The sequence below is a fragment of the Diorhabda carinulata genome, chromosome 1 (assembly GCF_026250575.1).
Source record: "Diorhabda carinulata isolate Delta chromosome 1, icDioCari1.1, whole genome shotgun sequence".
Classification (NCBI taxonomy): domain Eukaryota; kingdom Metazoa; phylum Arthropoda; class Insecta; order Coleoptera; family Chrysomelidae; genus Diorhabda; species Diorhabda carinulata.
The window spans coordinates 22592321-22611806 of NC_079460.1; the positions used below are offsets into that span (position 1 = coordinate 22592321).

Genomic DNA, 19486 nt, shown 5'->3' on the forward strand with positions numbered 1-19486 from the left:
TTATTCACCACTTTTGCACCTGTTGTGACCTGGACTAGTAACCCTTTAGTGCTGAATATAATCAGTGTTTATTTTTTTCTATCAAAATATGTTTTTTTCACCCTTCTCGCCAAAAATCGTGCACCTTAAAACTTTTCCCTTGTACCAAAGCAGTAACAATTATGTTTGTTTGTATATAATATTCAATATAATTATTATATTTTACCATATAAATTGAGCTGGTACGAAATTTGTCTTGCAGAAATTTCTAGAAAGGTAGTATAGTCCTTCGAGCCTACTGCAGGTTCACATCCGGCTCGAAAGACCAAACAGTGTAATTGTTGTATTAATAAATATCGGAATAGAAAGAAATGAAGAAGTTTGATATATACCGGTAGATAACTCTAGTACTATACTAACAATTACATTGTCTCGGCTCGAAAGACCAAACAGTGTAATTGTTGTATTAATAAATATCGGTCAAAATATTCATCTACAGGTATGAATCAAACTTCTTTAACCCTGTACCACTTTCTAAATGAACATATTAATATTACAATTTATTATTTCTCTTTGTTATAAATTGAAATGGAGACAAGAAAATTATTCTTTCTCAATTTTTGGGATTTTAGAAGAAATTTTTCACATACACAGATGATATATTATTGGTTCTTTGTTTATTTCATATTTCATATACTCAAATAATTAATATATAAGTTTTCAAAAGACTTATATTAATTAAAATATGTTGTTTATATGAAATAAATAAAGAACCAATAATATATCATCTGTGTATGTGAAAAATTTCTTCTAAAATCCCAAAAATTGAGAAAGAATAATTTTCTTGTCTCCATTTCAATTTATAGCAAAGAAAAATAATAAATTGTAATATTAATATGTTCATTTAGAAAGTGGTACAGGGTTGAAGAAGTTTTGATTCATACCGGTAGATGAATATTTTGACCGATATTTATTAATACAACAATTACACTGTTTGGTCTTTCGAGCCGAGACAATGTAATTGTTAGTATAGTACTAGAGTTATCTACCGGTATATATCAAACTTCTTCATTTCTTTCTATTCCGTGTCTAGAAATTCAAACAAATCTCGTACCTTCAGTTGAACGATTTGAGAGGTTTGCCAAACGCTTTTTGTCTGATATGTAGTGGTGCAAATTTTAAGAGACCTTAGAAATAGAAGTTGCCAAATAAATATTAGACTAAATTTCTACATTCCTCTTGAACATATCATTTTTGAGCCAATTAAAGCAATAATAATTAAATTAGTTAACAGAATATATGAATTTTTAATGTGCCATACGACAGTTTGTCATCTCCTATTTGTACCCATTGTGATTTTTTTGTTGAAGGCAACATTTGATCGGGAGCTCGTATTTGCATCACAATTCTATTCGTAATATTGTCAATTTATTTATATGCCGTACAATATCGACAAAAATCAAAGTATTATACTATTTTGAGGGTCCATACTTTTTAGGTGCACCTATTTAGTTGCCAATACATACCTTTGTTAGCATTTAAGAAAATGTGTATTGTTAGAATTATTTGTAATAATTTTTTACAATGTAATTTTGCCAAATAAAACATAAGTCAATTATTTGAAGGTGTTTCTTTATTGTTAAAGTTAGTTGGAGATGGACTAAAGTACGAGGGGTATTTATTATTGAGCATTTCCCTCCAATCTTCACATTTCAATCAATTCTTGGGGTTCTTGAGTCATGCGGATTGCATTTTTTGCCCCTGTGATGCGAGCGCCATCTAGACAATTGGGCGCCGAGCATATTGTTTAGTCACCAGGGTGATTATATTTGTGAGTTGTCTTTCAATTCATTTGAAGAATTACAGAAAGATGATGAACTACCCTGCAGTGAACTGTTTTCACAGGCAGCTCAATACCTTGACAAACTAAAAAATGAGTTTTAGGGCGCATGACATTTCTATCAACAATCCGACCGCTCATGTATATTGACTGCTATTTATCATTATTCCAAATTTCGTTTTTTAGTCTTTTCAAAATCCTCGATTGATGGCAAGAAGTGTGAAGGATAGTACCAAGGACTAATTACCCATATTCCTTTCTTTAAATCTACTCTACACGGATCATCAATCCATATTTCCGATGAAAACGTTCAACATGAATATAATAGAGAAAATTTTGGGGTGAGGAAATTGTGAGCTTCTAAACTCTTGTAATTCTCCATAGCTTCTTTGGTCGTAAAGTTCGTACGGAAAACTAGATACTCCAGTCCGTCTAATTCGGTCATGCGTGTCCCCTGGTACCTACCTTCTTCCATATCTTCGTACCGCAGCTCAAACAGGTCACAACCAAACTCCTGAACTTTCTTTTGATAGCGCTTACAGTCATGATGAATCAATTTCTCTCTATATCCCCTCAAAAAAACCATACTTCATCAAATAATAATCATTAGTAATGCTCCGGCATGTCCTCTCGCTTCGAAACGCATCAACAACATGGCCGATGAATTGTTGTCATGACTGCTCAATAGACGGTGCTCGCGTCGCGTTACACCCCAAGGATATAACTGAAAAGACGAAAACCATGTTTTCGCCCTCATATGTTTCGTTTATATCAGTGATTATTCCCTTTTATTATCAAAAATCTGCTTAAATACTCAATTAGGTATTTGTAGATATCAGATATAAATCATTTTTAATGGTATTGCTTTGTAAACAAAACGTGTGAAGACTGTTTACAATTTGTTTGCATAATTTCGTCATTTCATCGTCATCGTCATTTCGCCTAAATAAATTATAATTTTGAGAAACATCGATGCTGTTCGAAACATAATTAAAGAAGATCGACATTTGACTGACATACAGATAAATGGGAGATCTCAGACTGCAATACAATGAATGAATGAATTAAGTAATTGGTTACAAATTAACTAACCCCACAATTTTATTCGTTTTGACAACGAATAAAACTTAACAAACCAAAAAGTTCTTTTTGTATTATGTTTAAAAATCATAATATTTTCTTCTAAGGTTAGACCCTGTAAAGGAGAAATTCCTATATCAGTGCCCACTACAACAAACCCTCATCGTATAAAAATTTTCCTTATCCTACCAAATTCTATCGAACCAGTCTCTTTCTCTCTCTATAGGGTTACGTTAGGTTAGGATGACATAATCTACGCGTTATCTTACAAATTGACAAAATTTACATTTTTACGATCAAATTGAATATTAATATTGTCAATAGAAATTAAATAACACAGGGAAATATTCATAAACAAATCGATGTTTGATAAAAAGTCGATGTATAGTTTACATCATCAATTATAAAAGTTGCTTTTCATATACATCAAAACTCAGGTTATTCTCGCTTTAGACGTCATAACTCAGTTCAATGCACGTTCATTTTAGTCTCACGAGTGTGAGACTTAACTGAGTTTTTACCAGCAATCTGCACAAACTTGAGATCGTGTGCTTTAGTGAGTTTTGTGAGCTCAGATTGAAAGTGAGGTTAGGGACATTACCTTGTCAGATCTTGTCATCAAAATAAGCAAGAAAGTAGACAATAATAAATTATTGAAAACAGTGATTAATGTAAATAATATTTTAATTATGTAGTGAGACAACAGACGATTGGATTACCAATTATAATGGTGAATTTCATGTGGTTATTAAAAGTATTAACCCATATTACGCGTTCCTTTCATTCGCCGAGCAGTGACGTTCTCACCCCATCTAGCGGTCTAAACCTCAAGTAATTTTTTTTGATCTGTCACAAATTACCGGTAAATTAAAACTTGATTATTGGGCCAAAAGTTATTTTATGGTAATTTATACAAATAAAATTTTAAAATAAAATAAAAAGTCGATAGATGAATTTAGAAATTCGGCAGTTTTAAATAGTAAAGGTTAGATTATGTAATAAATGATGTGAATCTTTATCAGAATATCTTTATTAAGAAAAACAATTACTTAGTTTATTATTACAATATACTTAGAATAAATTCTACCAATTCTTATTTTAATAATATTTAAGTAGATATTAAAATTATGAATAAGTTTAACAAACGAATCTGATTACTCAACATGGTTTCCGATTTTCCTTATTTCAAATTGTTGATATTGGAGAAACAAAGGAGAAATTGATTATTAGATTTAAATGAAATAGACAGTTTTTATTGAACTGAACTATTGTGTTACATTATCAAAAATTAAAATTGAAAATATTTAGTTTCATGTCCTTAGAATTGAATATTTGAAACAACAGAATTTTTGGAATAGTAGTAAGTGGAATTCAGATTGAGTTTGCAGATTTTGAACGATTTTTGTATAGAAAAATACCTTTGTTCAACATAATTCACTTGGTGCAGTTCTATTGAAAAAAAAACAATTTTGACTCAATAAATGTACAAAAATGATAGAAGACCTAGATACCAGAATGCCATAAATAGAGAAATAGAGAAGCCAAATGCAAAAACAAAAAAGAATGGAAAAAGCTGACAAAAGCCAAGACTAACAAAAAACTACAACAAAAAAACAAAGGGATTAATCCACCCTAATAAAAAACTTGTATGAACGAATTTATAGTTATATCTTTTTGATTTACTTCGAATATTGGCAAATATTGTAAAATTCCTATGTAATTAATGAAATTTTTAAATGAAAATAATTTTTAACGAAAGCTTGTTTATAATTATTTTTTGAATAAAATTGTATTGTGTATATTGGTTGCAGGGTAGAATTTCAGTCTTAATATGAAAATAGAACAAGCACTATGACAGTTGTAGAGAAAAATTATAACAACAATCATATTTTTTAGAAACAAGACTAATCTATCATACTATCATTAAATGATAAAGAATTATATGCATTTGCATATCACTACAGTATTTTTACTGGCATAAATAAATTTAAAAGGGAAATTCGGATACCACAATAATGATATAAACAACAGCGTTTCCTATTATAATATTTGATTGGTACAAGTGCATCTCAATTTGTAGTTTTATTTCTTGAGGGCCCTGTATAGGTTTAACCAAATCTAATGCCATACTGTTAAATTGTATGTTGGACTTCCTAAAGTAATTCTCATTAACTTTTTCGATACCGTATGGACAAACAACATCTAGAAGTTTTAATGTAAATTCCGCTCTGGAAGAATGCCATTCAGGACCATTTATTCTAAACAAGTTGATTTGTCCGTGAGTTAATGGTAGGTTTGACACCAAAGTTATGTATTGGTAAGTATATTGTTCTGGTAAAAGGAGACATTGGTAATCCCTTGGATCGCAGAAAGATGGAAGACGTTTACAGCGACTTGAAAATAAAAAAAAATATTTTAGACACTCAAAATTTGTGTTTATTATAATGTATAATTATAATGTATCTCCAATCTACAAATTCACATTCATTTGAAACGGTTTTTACGAAAAGTTTGAGAGCATACGGCGTCTGAAAATTTTTTGAGTTTACTACAATGTGAATCAGTTAAGCACTCCTCTAAAAACTCAAAAACTTACATATTATAACATAACCTCTTAACGTTTTCGCTTTGTTTTTTCTGTTTTGCCATTCGTTAATATTGTTACGAACAAGTTCGTGAAACTTGTCTCTAGGTTGGCCCTGTCCATCTACAATGGAATTTTAAAATTCGGTGGAGGTGTATATTTTTTATAAATGACGGAATTCGTTTGATCTCAAGTTTTTATAACAAGCGGTTTATTTACACTGTTTCTTTTGAATAATTTCTAGAAAGGTTTATTTATTTATTTGTTTTGTTCCTTTATGCTCTGGAAGTTTGGAGAATTCTATTTGGGGAATATAAATAAAGTTTATTTAGCGCAGTTTAGTTCAGTCTATAATGAATAGTCGTAGGCAACAGAAAATTAGTGAAGAATTTAAATAAATTAGTGATACCTATAAGTGAATAAATACAAGTTAAGTGTAGTGTATAGTGTGTAAATAAATTAAGAACGTAACAGACAGTTTTTATTAATTCACCCCACGAATAGAAATCGTATAAATAAATTAGAAAAACATTACAATATTTATCTCAACTCTAAAACCGCTTCGTAATTCATTCCACTTGGATTTACCATTATAACGCTCTGGACTAAGTGGAGCGGGAAATATTGTGGTCATGAGAGTGATTATCGTGAGTGCTTAGTGCAATGCATCCATAGTATGATATATATTTTACACCGTTGCCATGTTAATATTTTTCCATAATTATCGTTAGATTGATTCAAATAATGAGAAATAAAAACTATTCCAAATATAATAATTATTTACAATAGAATAATAGTTAATTATTTATAAGAAGATTAATTCTTATAATCCATTTAGAATATAATTTTCAATGCTTCACTTACGATTTATGTTCCGTGTCTTTTACATAATTTGGAGGACAATTAATCCTGTAGCATTTGTATCCTCCTCTAGTATTTAAGCACACCTCATCTGATAGACATACGTTTTGTTGGCATTCGTCTATATCTGTATATCAAAACGCACATAAATATAATCAAGATAATTCAATGTTATTACCAATAACTAAAAATGTTTGAGTTTTTTTTTAACTTACCTATACAAACTCTTCCATCACTTCCTAATTTATAACCAGGCGGACACTCGCATCTGTAACTGCCAGGAACATTTTTACAAGTGCCAATGCACAGTCTCTTGTCCTTAAATCTTTCACATTCATCTATATCAGTACATGTTCTGAAAAATTGAGAAAATAATTTGATTAATGCTTTTTTTGTGAACCTCTTTGCTGGTTCCATCCATTTGGAGATTGAATGTGAGGGCTAATAAATTGACTGGTTGAATTCAACAACGATATAAAAATAATTATCAACGACCTCACCTGTTATCTCTATTTAATGTGAATCCTTGATTACAACTGCATCTATATGATCCCCAAATATTGACACAATTATGTTCGCACAGACCAGTTTGAGCGCATTCATCTATGTCACTGCATTCGTTAATAGACCTTCTCTGAAATCCAGGTTTACAATCACATCTGAACGATCCTCGTAAGTTCACACAATTTGAAGATGATGTTCGACAAGGCTGAAATGAAATTTACACTAAATCCTTTGAAAAATCCTCCCAAATGGAATAAATTCGTTAATAAATGAACGAGAGCGTTTGGGGAAAGCGCTTGGATACATCGATATCTATTTTTGAATGCGCAAGCGTGATTCGTCTTTTAAAATTGAGAGGCTCAATTTTGTATACTATACTTTTGACATAGAAGTCTAATGGCATTAGATCAGGAGATCGTGCTGGCTATTCTATCGATCCGCGCCTCCTCATCTATCAATTTGGAAACATTTGGTTCAGGTACTGTCGGATAACGATCCAACGCTGCGAACATCCGTCATTTTATGTACCCTGTTCATTTTGGAAAATGGTTATGCAAACGAGAATTCGTTGAGTGGCGCGCACGGTCATGGGACCTGACACCCTGTGATTTCTTCCTGTGGGGCATTCTCAAGGACCGCGTTTTTGCAAGAATTTGAAACTCTTCGCACACCCACTTCTTCGTTGAGAAACGTTGCCGTAAACACATTGATCAAGATGGGCATCAATTTGAGGAACCCTTTTTCAAATCCCTTTTCTAATTTCTTTTAATAAATTCATTTTTTTCTCCTAACGCAAATTTTTTGCATACCTTTTGCCGACCTCTGTATGTGGTTCATATATGATGGTTAAATAATGTTTTTCCATACCAACTTTGTGGTCCTCTGGGTTTTTATCCAATAACATTATTGTCCCTATCAATATTTTATATTACCTCGTTAAAATATCCCATATATTTGTGAGAAATCAAACATTTACCCGGTAAATTTTGCATTCATCAATATCTTCGCATTGATTGGTTAACTTGTCCAAATGATGACCAGGTGGACATTCACAAGTGTAGTATCCATTATAGTTTTTACATATTTGTGTAGAGGAACATTTGTGGATACCTCTTGAACATTCATTAACATCTAGAACATGACGAATAGAGATCAATTTTTTTTTTTAATATCTGTAGTTTACTTTACCTACGCACTGGTCTCCGGATTCGCTTAATTCGTATCCGATTTTACATTGGATTGGCGGTATACATTCGAATCGGCCTTTGTAGTTTACGCATTTTTCAAATCGACTACAAGGATTGCTCAGGCATTCGTCAATATCTGGAAAATATATAACTTTAATTTAAAAAACATAATCAGATGTATGAGTTTGTTTATTTTACCTTCACATAGTCCACGATTATTCATTCTATAACCTGGTAGGCATTTTTTAAGCTGTCCATTAATAACTGAATAGTAAGGATTTACAGACGGAAACCTGTAGGGATAATAATTCACAGTAGTGGAAGGTGTTGTACTCTTTGGTGAATAGTATGGCAATGTTCCTTCTGGTGTTACAATTCTAATCGTTGGAACAGAAGGTAAGCTTGGGGTAGGCTTGGGTTTTTGTGTCATGGTCTTTTCGGTTGTAGACTTTCCAATAGGAAGTATGGTACCTGACACATTGGTTCCGCTTAAAGCGGGATTACCAATAGGTAGGATGGTTCCAGACACGATTCCAGGATCTTGATGATTGACAAATTGTTGTCGTTCAGTAGTTGTAGTAGTTGTGGAAACTATAGGGGTTGTTTGTACAGTATAATATTTAGATGAAATAAATGGTGGTTCTTCAACAGGAGTACGTTCGTTATTTTCAGGATATTTAGGAATATTTTGAACAGACCCTGGTTCTCTTGGCGAATTTTGTGGTTTAACTCTTTCTGTAACCGATGGGGGGTTATAAACAGGTCTCGTAGGTTCACAACGGTAAGATCCCATTGTATTTCTACATTTGAAATTCGGTCCAAGTTCTCTACAGTTGTGAGTTCCCAAGTAACATTCATCGTCATCTTCACATAAGCCATTTGCAGAGTTGAACGTGTACCCTGTTCCGCAACCAAATATACGCGTGCAGTGGTAAGACCCAATTGTGTTATCGCATCTCTCAGCAATTGTACAACCATGTACTCCTACTTGGCATTCATTAATATCTGAAAATTAAACAAAATTATTCACTTTAATTTCAACCACGTTAACATCAACTGATCTAACAAGAACCCCTTTAGGGTGTGAGAATATGGACGATGCGCTCGCCTCGATTCCATTTCGCTCTGCTCCGTATTAATTTTTCGGTCATGGGTCAAAAGCCAAAGGACGCGAATACAGACTAAATCGAGTAAGTAGATGGCTAGCACTCCTGTCGCCTTCACTCGCCAAGATTCGTGTGGAAAACCTCTAGGAAGAGCCTTGCGCTAGCCTAGATAGGGCAGTAGAGGAGGCAACTAGTTGCGATAATTGCGAGGAGATATTGGTAAAGAGATAAAGAGATAATAGTGGTAAAATTTTCTTGAGTTGCGATTGGGTTGCTTTTGGTATCGCATGGCAATCGCTTACCGTGAGTACGTCTGTCTAGTATTAAGTTAAAAATATCAAAATGGATCAAAGAGTTAAGGTAGGGGGCTATTTGATTGAAGAAAGAATTCAACAGAAGTTGGAATAGTAGTATTTCTGTGATCTAGTTTACCATGAACCCCATCATTTTGGTTATTCAAATTTACTTACCAGAACAAACGCCGGTCTCTTCTATAAAAGTGTAACCTTTAGGACACACTACTTTCGTAGTAGTAGATCTGAGAATTGTTTTCGTTGTTGATGTTGTGGTTGATAGTGTTACTGATTTGGGTGTTTGTATCAGACCTGTTACATTTTTGGGCTCGCATGTGTGGCCACCTAGTTCATTCACGCATACTTCATTTTGAGCACAAAGATTTTCTTCTTCTTCACACTCGTCGATATCTTCGCAGAATTGAGTGACAGCGTTTTTTTTGAAACCAGGTGGACATGTATGTTTGGAAGCTTTATCTATACACGTGTAGTTGCCTTTTGTGTTTAAACAAATCTGCGATTCTTTGTTACAATCATGGTCGCCCGTTATACATTCGTCAATGTCTGGAACAATAATTGAATTCCTATTTTTATGTATGAGAGAGAGTAATAAAACCTTATTTCTGATGCAAAACTTTGAATATTATTATAGAATAATCTGCATATTTCTCAACATTTTAATAAATTTACTTGAGCTAGAACAAGTTATAAGTTGTATAGAAAAGGTTTTTAAGGACCAAAAGCCCTGTGTATTGAAGATAATATAGCCGTATAATAATATTTATATGTACTTAGTTGCCAATAAAAGTTTTATCTTAATTCCAACAATCTCTTCTCAAGACATTTACTAATAGAAGTGATACGCCTATGGATTACGAATGCTTTATAATTTTATTACTCTCTCATTATTGAAAATAGATTATATTTTCAATTTAGTTAACCGATTAAACTAAATTTCGACTTTACTGTACGTTTGAGATGATTAATTTGATAAAGATTACCTGCACAATCTAGTATAGCAGCTTTGTAATGAAATCCCGGTGGGCATTGAAGACTATTGTCTTCACATATGAATGATCCAATTGTGTTCTTGCAAACTTTAGGAGAAACACATATCAACGCGAATTGGCATTCATCAATATCTGTAATGGACTAAAAGTTTTTGATTTTGAAACAATAACGCCATTACTACTAACCGTCGCAAACGCCTTTTTCAAAATTGAATTTATATCCAGTTGGACATTTATTTTCAAAATCAATGGTTTCGTTTTCAAATTCAGGGTCATCGTAACATATATAAGTTCCTACTTCATTTATGCAAGTTTCTGTTTCAGTACAGTCATGAAGGTTTAAACTACATTCATCAATATCTGCAATAATAAAACGAGTTTATTTAACAGAAAACTAATTATTCACATTGTTTATTCAAGAATCTGGTAATATTTTTTTCAGAAATAAAAATAAAGATATCTTTAGAACTTTTGAAAATATCTTGCTCTCCGATTAGGTACCTTTCCAAGGTTAAGCTCATCTCCAATCAGTACGATGATGCAAGCGACAATTGGATCAAATTTGAAGTTGAAGTTTGCAGTGAATACGCTTCTGTGTATTGAATAACATATCTGCATATCGGTTTATTAGATTATTATTTAGAGTATGCCCTAACGATCGCGATCTCCCAAATCAAGTCAGTCCAAGGTGTTTATGAACCCTGATAGATCCAGCTCTTTGATATCGAGATGGTTAACAGATTGCTTCAGATTGAATAATGTTTCTGTAGGTGGGCGTTTCAATAGATATATTTCTTTTCCAATACTATCCCCTAGCCGGAGGACTTATTTGACGATTCGTGAATATTGATTAGTTAGTTTGCTTTCACGCTTTGATCCTTTGGCACGCGATGGGTACATCATTAGATTTACAGAAGATCCGCAAACGAGCTAAAACTACTGAACTGATTGACTATAATCTCAATTAACAGTGGTAAATATCTAAATACTTTACATACTATTCAAAAATGAAACGATTCAAAAAATCATGAAAAATACCTTGGCATGTTCTGCTGTCTTGCGCCAGTTGATATCCTTCACGGCAAGAGCATTTGATAGCAGTACCTGTATCTGTGCAATCATGATCACAAGGGTTATTTATTTCACACCTGCAAAAGATCTATTGCAATTCAAAGTATTTTATTTATAACGTCTGCATTACGTACCTTCCTCCTTTCTTTAACACTCGCTTTTCTGGTCTACAAGATATACCATCTTCCATTAGGACGTACCCTTTGTAACAATCACATTTAAAGGAATTACCAACCACTTCACACATTTGAGCACAAACATCTGAATCGCATATGTTTTCAATAGCTACAATAATAAAAATATTACCACTGATGACTGAAATTATTTCGATTTAAATTTCCTTACGTTCGTTCTCAAAATCCAGTGATTTATCTATCAATGACTTCAGAGTAGTTGTTGTTGTGGTGGTGGTAATAGTTGTAGACTTAACTTTAGCATAATCTTCGCAACAACTATTAAAAGCTTCATCGTACGGATCACCTAATCCTAAGCCACCACAACGTTCTTTAGCTCTAGCTGCATCTATACCTGCTTGACAAGCTTCACAACAATCCTACAAGAAATTGTAACAGATTCTTTTGGAATGTTAAAGACAAGAAGAATAAGACGTTTATCCCGACAGTATCGAGTCAATTTCGAGTGATCTATACCAGTCAAACTCATCCGCAGTAATAATTCACGAAACTCTGCTGCTCAAGAGGTCACCCTATTTCAACAGTTGCCAGTACTTTAAACATGAGTCAGTCTGCTGTTTCCAGAGTTTACCGTCGACTGGAAACTTTCACCGAAGATGCAGCTCCGGAAGAAAAAGGTGCACAATCGATAGAGATAAGCGATAAACTTTGGACTAGCTGATATTTACCAAAAAATGCATTGTGCAGTATTATTTAATAAAATTCTGAATCGTGTAGTTTCTACAGCTTCTGTACAGTCTTGACATAGGACACTGGTTCTATGACAAAGAAATTGATGCGTAAAATGACTGATTTGAAAAATGATGAACGTATTATGCAATCAAATAGGGAATGTTTTCAAGAATATCGTCAGTGAGCGATAAAGAATGCGGAAATATAAAGCTGACGTCGATACTTTCGGAACAAACCTCGTATCCTCTGCTTCAAATAAATCCAAAAATTGCAGTTATTGTTTTCAATGCTTGATTAATATTGATAGCTTATGCAGTAACGTTGTTTATTGCTATTGTTCTACTTTTAAACTTTCCCAGCAAAACAATGGATATCAACTTGGCTTATTAACCCCGTAGTTTGAAAGAATTACCTTTCTGTCACCATCAATGTATGAACATGATACGCCATTCACTGCATCTGTCGTTCCCAATTGACATTCACGTTTTCTAAAATATTTAAACAGCTTTAATTTTAGCATATTGCTTAAATGAGGGTTGAAATTTTAAAAGTATCAGAAAAAATGGTATGTTCAAAATAATTTAAATATTTTGTTGAAATTTTACAGAAATACTCTTTAAGGATGAGTTTTGGAAGAAAAAAAATTATACTGTCCTAGGACATGGCTTCACAAATATACGGGTGACATCAAATATAAACGTAGGAAAATGTAGTTTAACTTTATGTATCTGTAACTCATGACTGTATGGTCGAATACGAATTGGAATTTAATTGAAATGGAGTCTTATATGAAAAAATATAATAAAGATTTACAAGAGTAGTATAGAAAATATTCACTAAAGATGAAAATTATGGTCCAAAACTATCATAAATAATTTTCTTGGTACTGACATTAATTCATAGAAATAATTAACATGTCGATAATGAAGTACTAACCTAATTTGTTTATTGCAACACAAATCTACTGTACTCAAACATGATTTTTCAGTTCTTAATCCAGGTCCTGCCCATTCAGGTTTGAAAATTTTGCAATCATTGCCTGACGTAGCAAAATTGGTACCCAAATCACAGCAGTGTTTTCTATCCTTCACTGATAAACCTACAAAGAGAAAGTTTCGAAATAACTACCAAAACGCCTCTCACGTCTATTTTTAACAAGCAGTTTGGAAATAATTAATAAGAAAAAGGTTAACTGAGAGTCAGACCACGGTTAAAAAATATTAAATCCTCGTCGACCCATAGCTTCAGAGTTTTGTTTTTATTGCTAGCTCAATCTTTTTTTTTCATTTGATGCCTCTTCTTCACACCTTTCTTATATCTACCCTTACATCTTCTATACATTTCTTATTTGGTCTTCCTAAGTTTATGTTTATACCTTCATTAGTCAGCTAACTCGTTGTGCCTTTAATACCTGGACCATGATTTATTTGTTCTTTTTCTACGAAACCCTCCATCAGATTGGAATCGTAACAAAAAATTCTTCAGTGTTTTTCTCACCCAGTTTATTCACTAGCTCTTTCTACAAATCCTTAGTTCGAAGCAGTAGAGCATCAATTGACGAATATGTGTTAATAATATTTTGGAAAGCAACACTGCATTTATGGTTCCCTTTTCAATTCTTTTGCATCTTGAATTGGATAATTAAATAAATATTATTTTCAAGAAAACAAAATGTCAAGCATAGGGAACCAAATAGACAGCAGACATTTTGTCATTGATTATATATATTTGTAAAATTCTAAGGCCTTCTCATGATGATATTGAACTTCTTTTGATCTATGGTAATATAATGAAGTTTCATGTTGCTGAGGACTTGAGTTTTTCTTTCTTCTCTTTCGAAAAAAAAAAAAAAAATTCAAAACAATAACATTCGCGATAATTACATACGACGACTTCGGGTCGAACAAATTTAAATCGTAAGTTTTGCCTCTTCATTCGATGGATTTGGATCCCTGGACGAATCTACCGGGGTTTGTAATATCTCACTGCCTAGTGATGAATGCGCTGGTAAATCAACTCACTTTAGAGTGTGTTCCTTTTTCCTGATTTGCCTCGGTGAGACAAAAGTAGAAATCAGTAAGTGATCTTTGGTTCAAGCCAAATAACTAATTTCACAAAGAGCAGCATCTCTGGAAAGTTATTTATTTTAATAACAAGAGCCTAAACTTTTGTTTTCGTATGATCTAGCATGACTTATTCCACTTAAGAGTTTAATTCATTTAAAAGGAAGGTTTTTCTTAATTTAGATCTTGCTTTTAGTGATTTCTACTTGTTTCCAAGATAAAGAACTGACTAGAAATATGTCGATGATAAGCTACAGTATATATCTCATGTATGTATTTCTACCATAAGGACAGTTGGTATGGGAGAAAACGGTTCCGACAATATTATCTTTCTCGTTCGAGACACTTTATCTATACTGCGCTTGCTTGAGATTTAGCAGAACCGAGCTAGAGCCTCGGAGGATAGAGAAAACGTTATCATTCTTTCTTCCTTAGTCGGAACAGCTTCTATATTTATTGTACATGCAAGTTGTTTCTTATTAATCTCATAGAAAATGAAAATCTTCTCAGATTTATTTTTGTAAGAACAATTCAGTGTACCTATCCAATTTACCCAAATGCAAAATTTATTGTTTTCAAATCTCAAAATGTTTTATTCTATGCAAATAAAAAGCATGAAGAGGTCAACACTTGAATATTAATGTCAGAATTTTCAAAATTAGACCATGGCCAACAAAAGAATGTCATATTTAAATAAATTTTAAGTACTAATCAATATAAATATTGATGATATGTACTTTTTTTACAAATAAGAATGGATCTTGGCCATATTTGAGTTGATTCGCAAAGAATAAAAGGGAAAGTATGGATATTAAATTTGTATAAAAACTGTATTCGTGAGAAAATTTTAATTAACTCTTTTTCTACTCAACCGATTTCTGTAAATTTGATCTTAAAAACAGATGCATAATAGTAATATATTTGACATAACCTATTAAGTATCATTGAAGCTAAAAGAGTCTATTTAATTTACGTGTTAATATTTGGAAATTATTGATTATAAGAATGCAGTTTTTATCAGATATTTAAAAAAAACTACTGTCAATTTGTGTTTTCACGCGCGACAATAATAATGTAAAAAACTTGCTCCAAATGAGTCGTTGTTCATTTTCTTAAATGGCAACATTGTTATTTTGTTTTGTATTTTCATTTTGTTCCAACCTGCTAGTCGGGACCATACTTGGAACGGATTAGCGCTTATAGATATTTTCTGCGTAATCTCCGACTATGCACAGTACTTGCTATCAACCAAGTATAGAAAAGACCGTTCCTGAAACGGTTTACAAACAATGTAACCACCCGGTTAAAACATGTAATCTCTATTGCGCAGAATCGTCACCATACCAAGGACGGTTTTTTTATGGGTTGGAATGAACATTTAAGTAAAGTTGTACATAACTGCAAAATATTCCTCACTAGGTTTGTTCCAGCATATTGTAATCACTTGATAATGCGTGATGAGAAAATCGCGTTCCAACTATATCAAGTTCAAGTAATAACAAAAAGTTTTTTATGTTCCAGCAAGAATTGAACTTGTTCAGTATTAGTTCGAGACGAGACAATATATTTTGAATAACCTTTGGAATATTTTGGTTCCCGCATGTGAATATTCATTTTAGATGTTGTATCGAGCATCAAGAGATTGTAAGATATTTAAGATGGATATCGAATATTTAGTAAGTAGCGAAATTGAAAGTGAATGGAAGTGAATTATAAAAAAAATGTCATTAGGAGATTTTGAGGACTATAAATTACATGCAGAAACACTTCAGAAATTGTCAATGGTTAGTGCCAGAAGTTTTATTTTTCTTTGACTTTCCGATCATAGAATTCAATATAATTTAAGTCGAGTATTTGATTCAATGGAGCTGCTACAATTTCAAGTAATCAAGATAACCGAAAAAAAAATATATATATAAAATGATAATTATTTTTCCCTACTGGTGTTACAGCAACAATTGTTGGGTACGTGATCATAATATATTATATTCATATCGAAGCTGGAAATTTGACAAAAACATACAGTTGGAACAAACCTACTAATTACAAGAGAATAAAGCAATAATGCCTTATTGACGATCTTTTAAAAGCGATTGAAATTCTAATGACGAAAATTGATAGTTATTTCTTATTCATGCTTTTAGCTTCGCAGAAACTTTTTATTCTCATAAAAAGAAGTTATAGAAAGGATTAAGATTCGGGGATTTTGGTGGCCATTCAATAGATCTCGTTCTATTCATAATGAGGCTTTATTTGTTTGCGAAATATGTGCTTTATTCTAAGTTTTGTTACATAGCATTCAATGCCCTACCTAGTTGGCAACACATATAAGAGCGTGTTTCTATACTAATTGCCTTACAACCTTGAGTACCTACCCCATTTTACCTGGTTTTTCCCTAAATAAAATTTGCATTCAACGTTTATCAAAAACTTTTTATTTTTACAGGTGGATAAGTTATAACGAATAAAACACGTGGAAGTAGGTTTTGTTTTAAGATATTTAAGATTAAGTTTTTAAAAGAATATATTTTAAAGTACGTCTGCGTAAATGATATTTTTAGTTTTATTTTCTTGTCGTAGAAAAACATACTAATTTTCTCTTTTGAGGAAAATCCGCATGTTAACTAGAGAACTTGCCACCGACACTGAGAGTTTTGCATTAAGAAAAATACCACCCTTATAAAGTTGAGGAGTTGAATGAGGAATGATCCTGATAGAAGGCAAGAATTCTGTGAACTGATGATGGACAGAATGAACGCTGATTTACAGTTCATACACAAAATAGTTTTTCCTGATAAAGCGACGTTTCATTTAACCGGAACGGTTAACAAACCAAACTGTAGCTCACATTAAAGACCCCAAAAAAATTAATAACAAAATTAAAAGCCCTTTTTTTTGACAGCACAGTTAATATTGAGGTTTATCTAGATTGTTTGATTAACTTCTTAGTGCCTACATTTCAAAGACTTTTTCATGGTGTTAATCATCCAAATGGGATGGATCAATCTATTTACTACCAACAACACAAAGTTTCGCCGCATTTTGCACGTACACAAATTATTTAAGGTTTTCCCAATAGGTGGATTGGAAGACGTGGTAGGCTAGATCCCACGATTTGACTCCTCTCGATTACTTCTTATAGAGTTATTTAAAATCTTAAGTTATATTTTGATAGAGCAGACAATTTTGCTGATTTAAAAGCTAGGATAACGGAAGAAATTAAAAAATAACTCCTGATGTCATACAAAATGTTGTACGAGAATTCCAAAATCCAAATCCAAAATTGTTCATTTTAAAAATTTAATTTAATTGTACATTGAAAAATACGTTCTAAATATTATCAATTATCTCAGTTATGGTTGCGACAAATTTAAAAAACTTTATATTGCTTATCAGAGGACTAAAATCCCATTCGAACAAAGTGTCACACGACCCCCTTTCTCATTTGAACTTTTCGAGGGGGTGCTGGAATGGGATAATATTTTCACACTTTAAATTGTCAATTTAAGAATAAAAATCGACCTGTTTGAGATTTTTTTGTACATAATAACTCCAAAATTGAATTTACTCCTTACATATCGCATTGTATATAATCTACCATTTTCTTCTAGTCCTATCTAGATCTTAAGCGATTCGAGGTACGGAGAAATCTCTCAAATGCGTTAATTACAGAATTATCCATGTTTTTAACAAATAAAAAATAAATATAGAAACTTAATGGTAAAGTGTATATGAAATTTTAGAAATATCTTTAGTTTTCTTTTAATTATTTTATTACATTTTAAAGTATCATCACTCACTAAAATATTTTCTTTATCTTTCTCAAACAAGCGACATCGTCATTAAATAGTTGTTTGTTGACAGTTTAAACAAATTTAACGTAATAGAATAAGAGAATGGATTTTAGTGCCAAAAACTCACCTGTGACTTGAACACTAACACAAATCACGCCAAAAAATAAAATGAAAAAGTTTGTAGACATGATCCTGTCAATCGGACATCAAAGATCACTGCATTCGTGTGACTGATAGTCCCAAACGTCTTTTTGTTTACTTAATGTTTGGTATCTTATGGCATTTAATAATACCTTATCGTTTCAACAAATAATATTGTCTGATTTTCTCAACCCTAAACAAACAAAGATGCACTCGGCAGCTGAAACGATTTTTTCCGCAGTTCAGTTCAGAACTGACATATATTTTAGATTTACATTGTCATGCGAACAATGTAGAAGAATATATTAACCATAATTATTTAAAGGTGAGGAATTAATTTTGCCGCGATCATTGTAGAAACGAGGCATTACCATTTTTTACCGGGAGGTTAACATTCAAAAGTTCGTGTGGCGACAAAATTAATTTATACAAGGAGATCAGTCATAAAATTTGTGCAAAAAAGTTTGAATAGAACACAAAATGTGGAAATGATGAAATTTACCTCCAGTTTAAGCTTTTTTTCTCTAATTTCGGCAACATTTTATCCAATTGAATTAAATATCATTCCACGGGGCCTTATTTTGAGCTCAATTTTTTTTTTGAAGTTGTCTATAACAGGCGTTTAATTTTAGCAACCTAGTTTATATTATTATTTTTTTGTCTGTGCTATAGCATAAGATTTGTCATAATTTGTTGAAAAATTCGATTATCGTATATAAAGTACCAATTAATTTCTATATGTTTTTCGGGGCCACTTTTGTTATACGTGTTTATAGTTCAGCCCTACAGGTCGTCTAGACACTTGGCTTCACTCTTCTTTTTCACTTCCTGCTACTCTCCCACCTCGCTTGACTTCTTGTAGTCATTTTTTCTTTGGGCGCCCTCCTCTTCTTTTCCTTTGTTCTCCTCTCTCCACCAACATTCTCACAATTCGCGGCTGTGGAAATCTGGCAATGTGTGCTAATCACCGTACCTTCTATCAATTTTGGATCGTCGTATATAATAAATAAATAATTCTGTATTAAAACTATATAATGAGTATGAAGAGGAGTTAGGATTTATTGAAAAATGAATTAAGATTAGGGTGGAGTAAAATGATTTAAGGAT

At 32.4% G+C, this 19486-nt stretch overlaps 1 protein-coding gene across 1 annotated transcript; it reads right to left on the minus strand.

Moving 5' to 3' along the window:
- Positions 1-3911: 3911 nt before the first annotated feature.
- Positions 3912-18697, minus strand: LOC130891646 (fibulin-2). Its single transcript, XM_057796496.1, has 16 exons — positions 18366-18697; positions 13318-13480; positions 12794-12869; positions 11861-12068; positions 11650-11800; positions 11483-11592; positions 10631-10804; positions 10436-10576; positions 9612-9998; positions 8234-9040; positions 8037-8171; positions 7825-7979; positions 6845-7053; positions 6560-6699; positions 6348-6471; positions 3912-5292 (listed from the first exon to the last, which is right to left on the minus strand). The coding sequence occupies exons 1-16, from the start codon at positions 18424-18426 to the stop codon at positions 4887-4889; spliced, it is 3447 nt and encodes a 1148-aa protein (XP_057652479.1). The 5' UTR covers positions 18427-18697; the 3' UTR covers positions 3912-4886.
- Between the last annotated feature and the right edge of the window lie 789 nt (positions 18698-19486).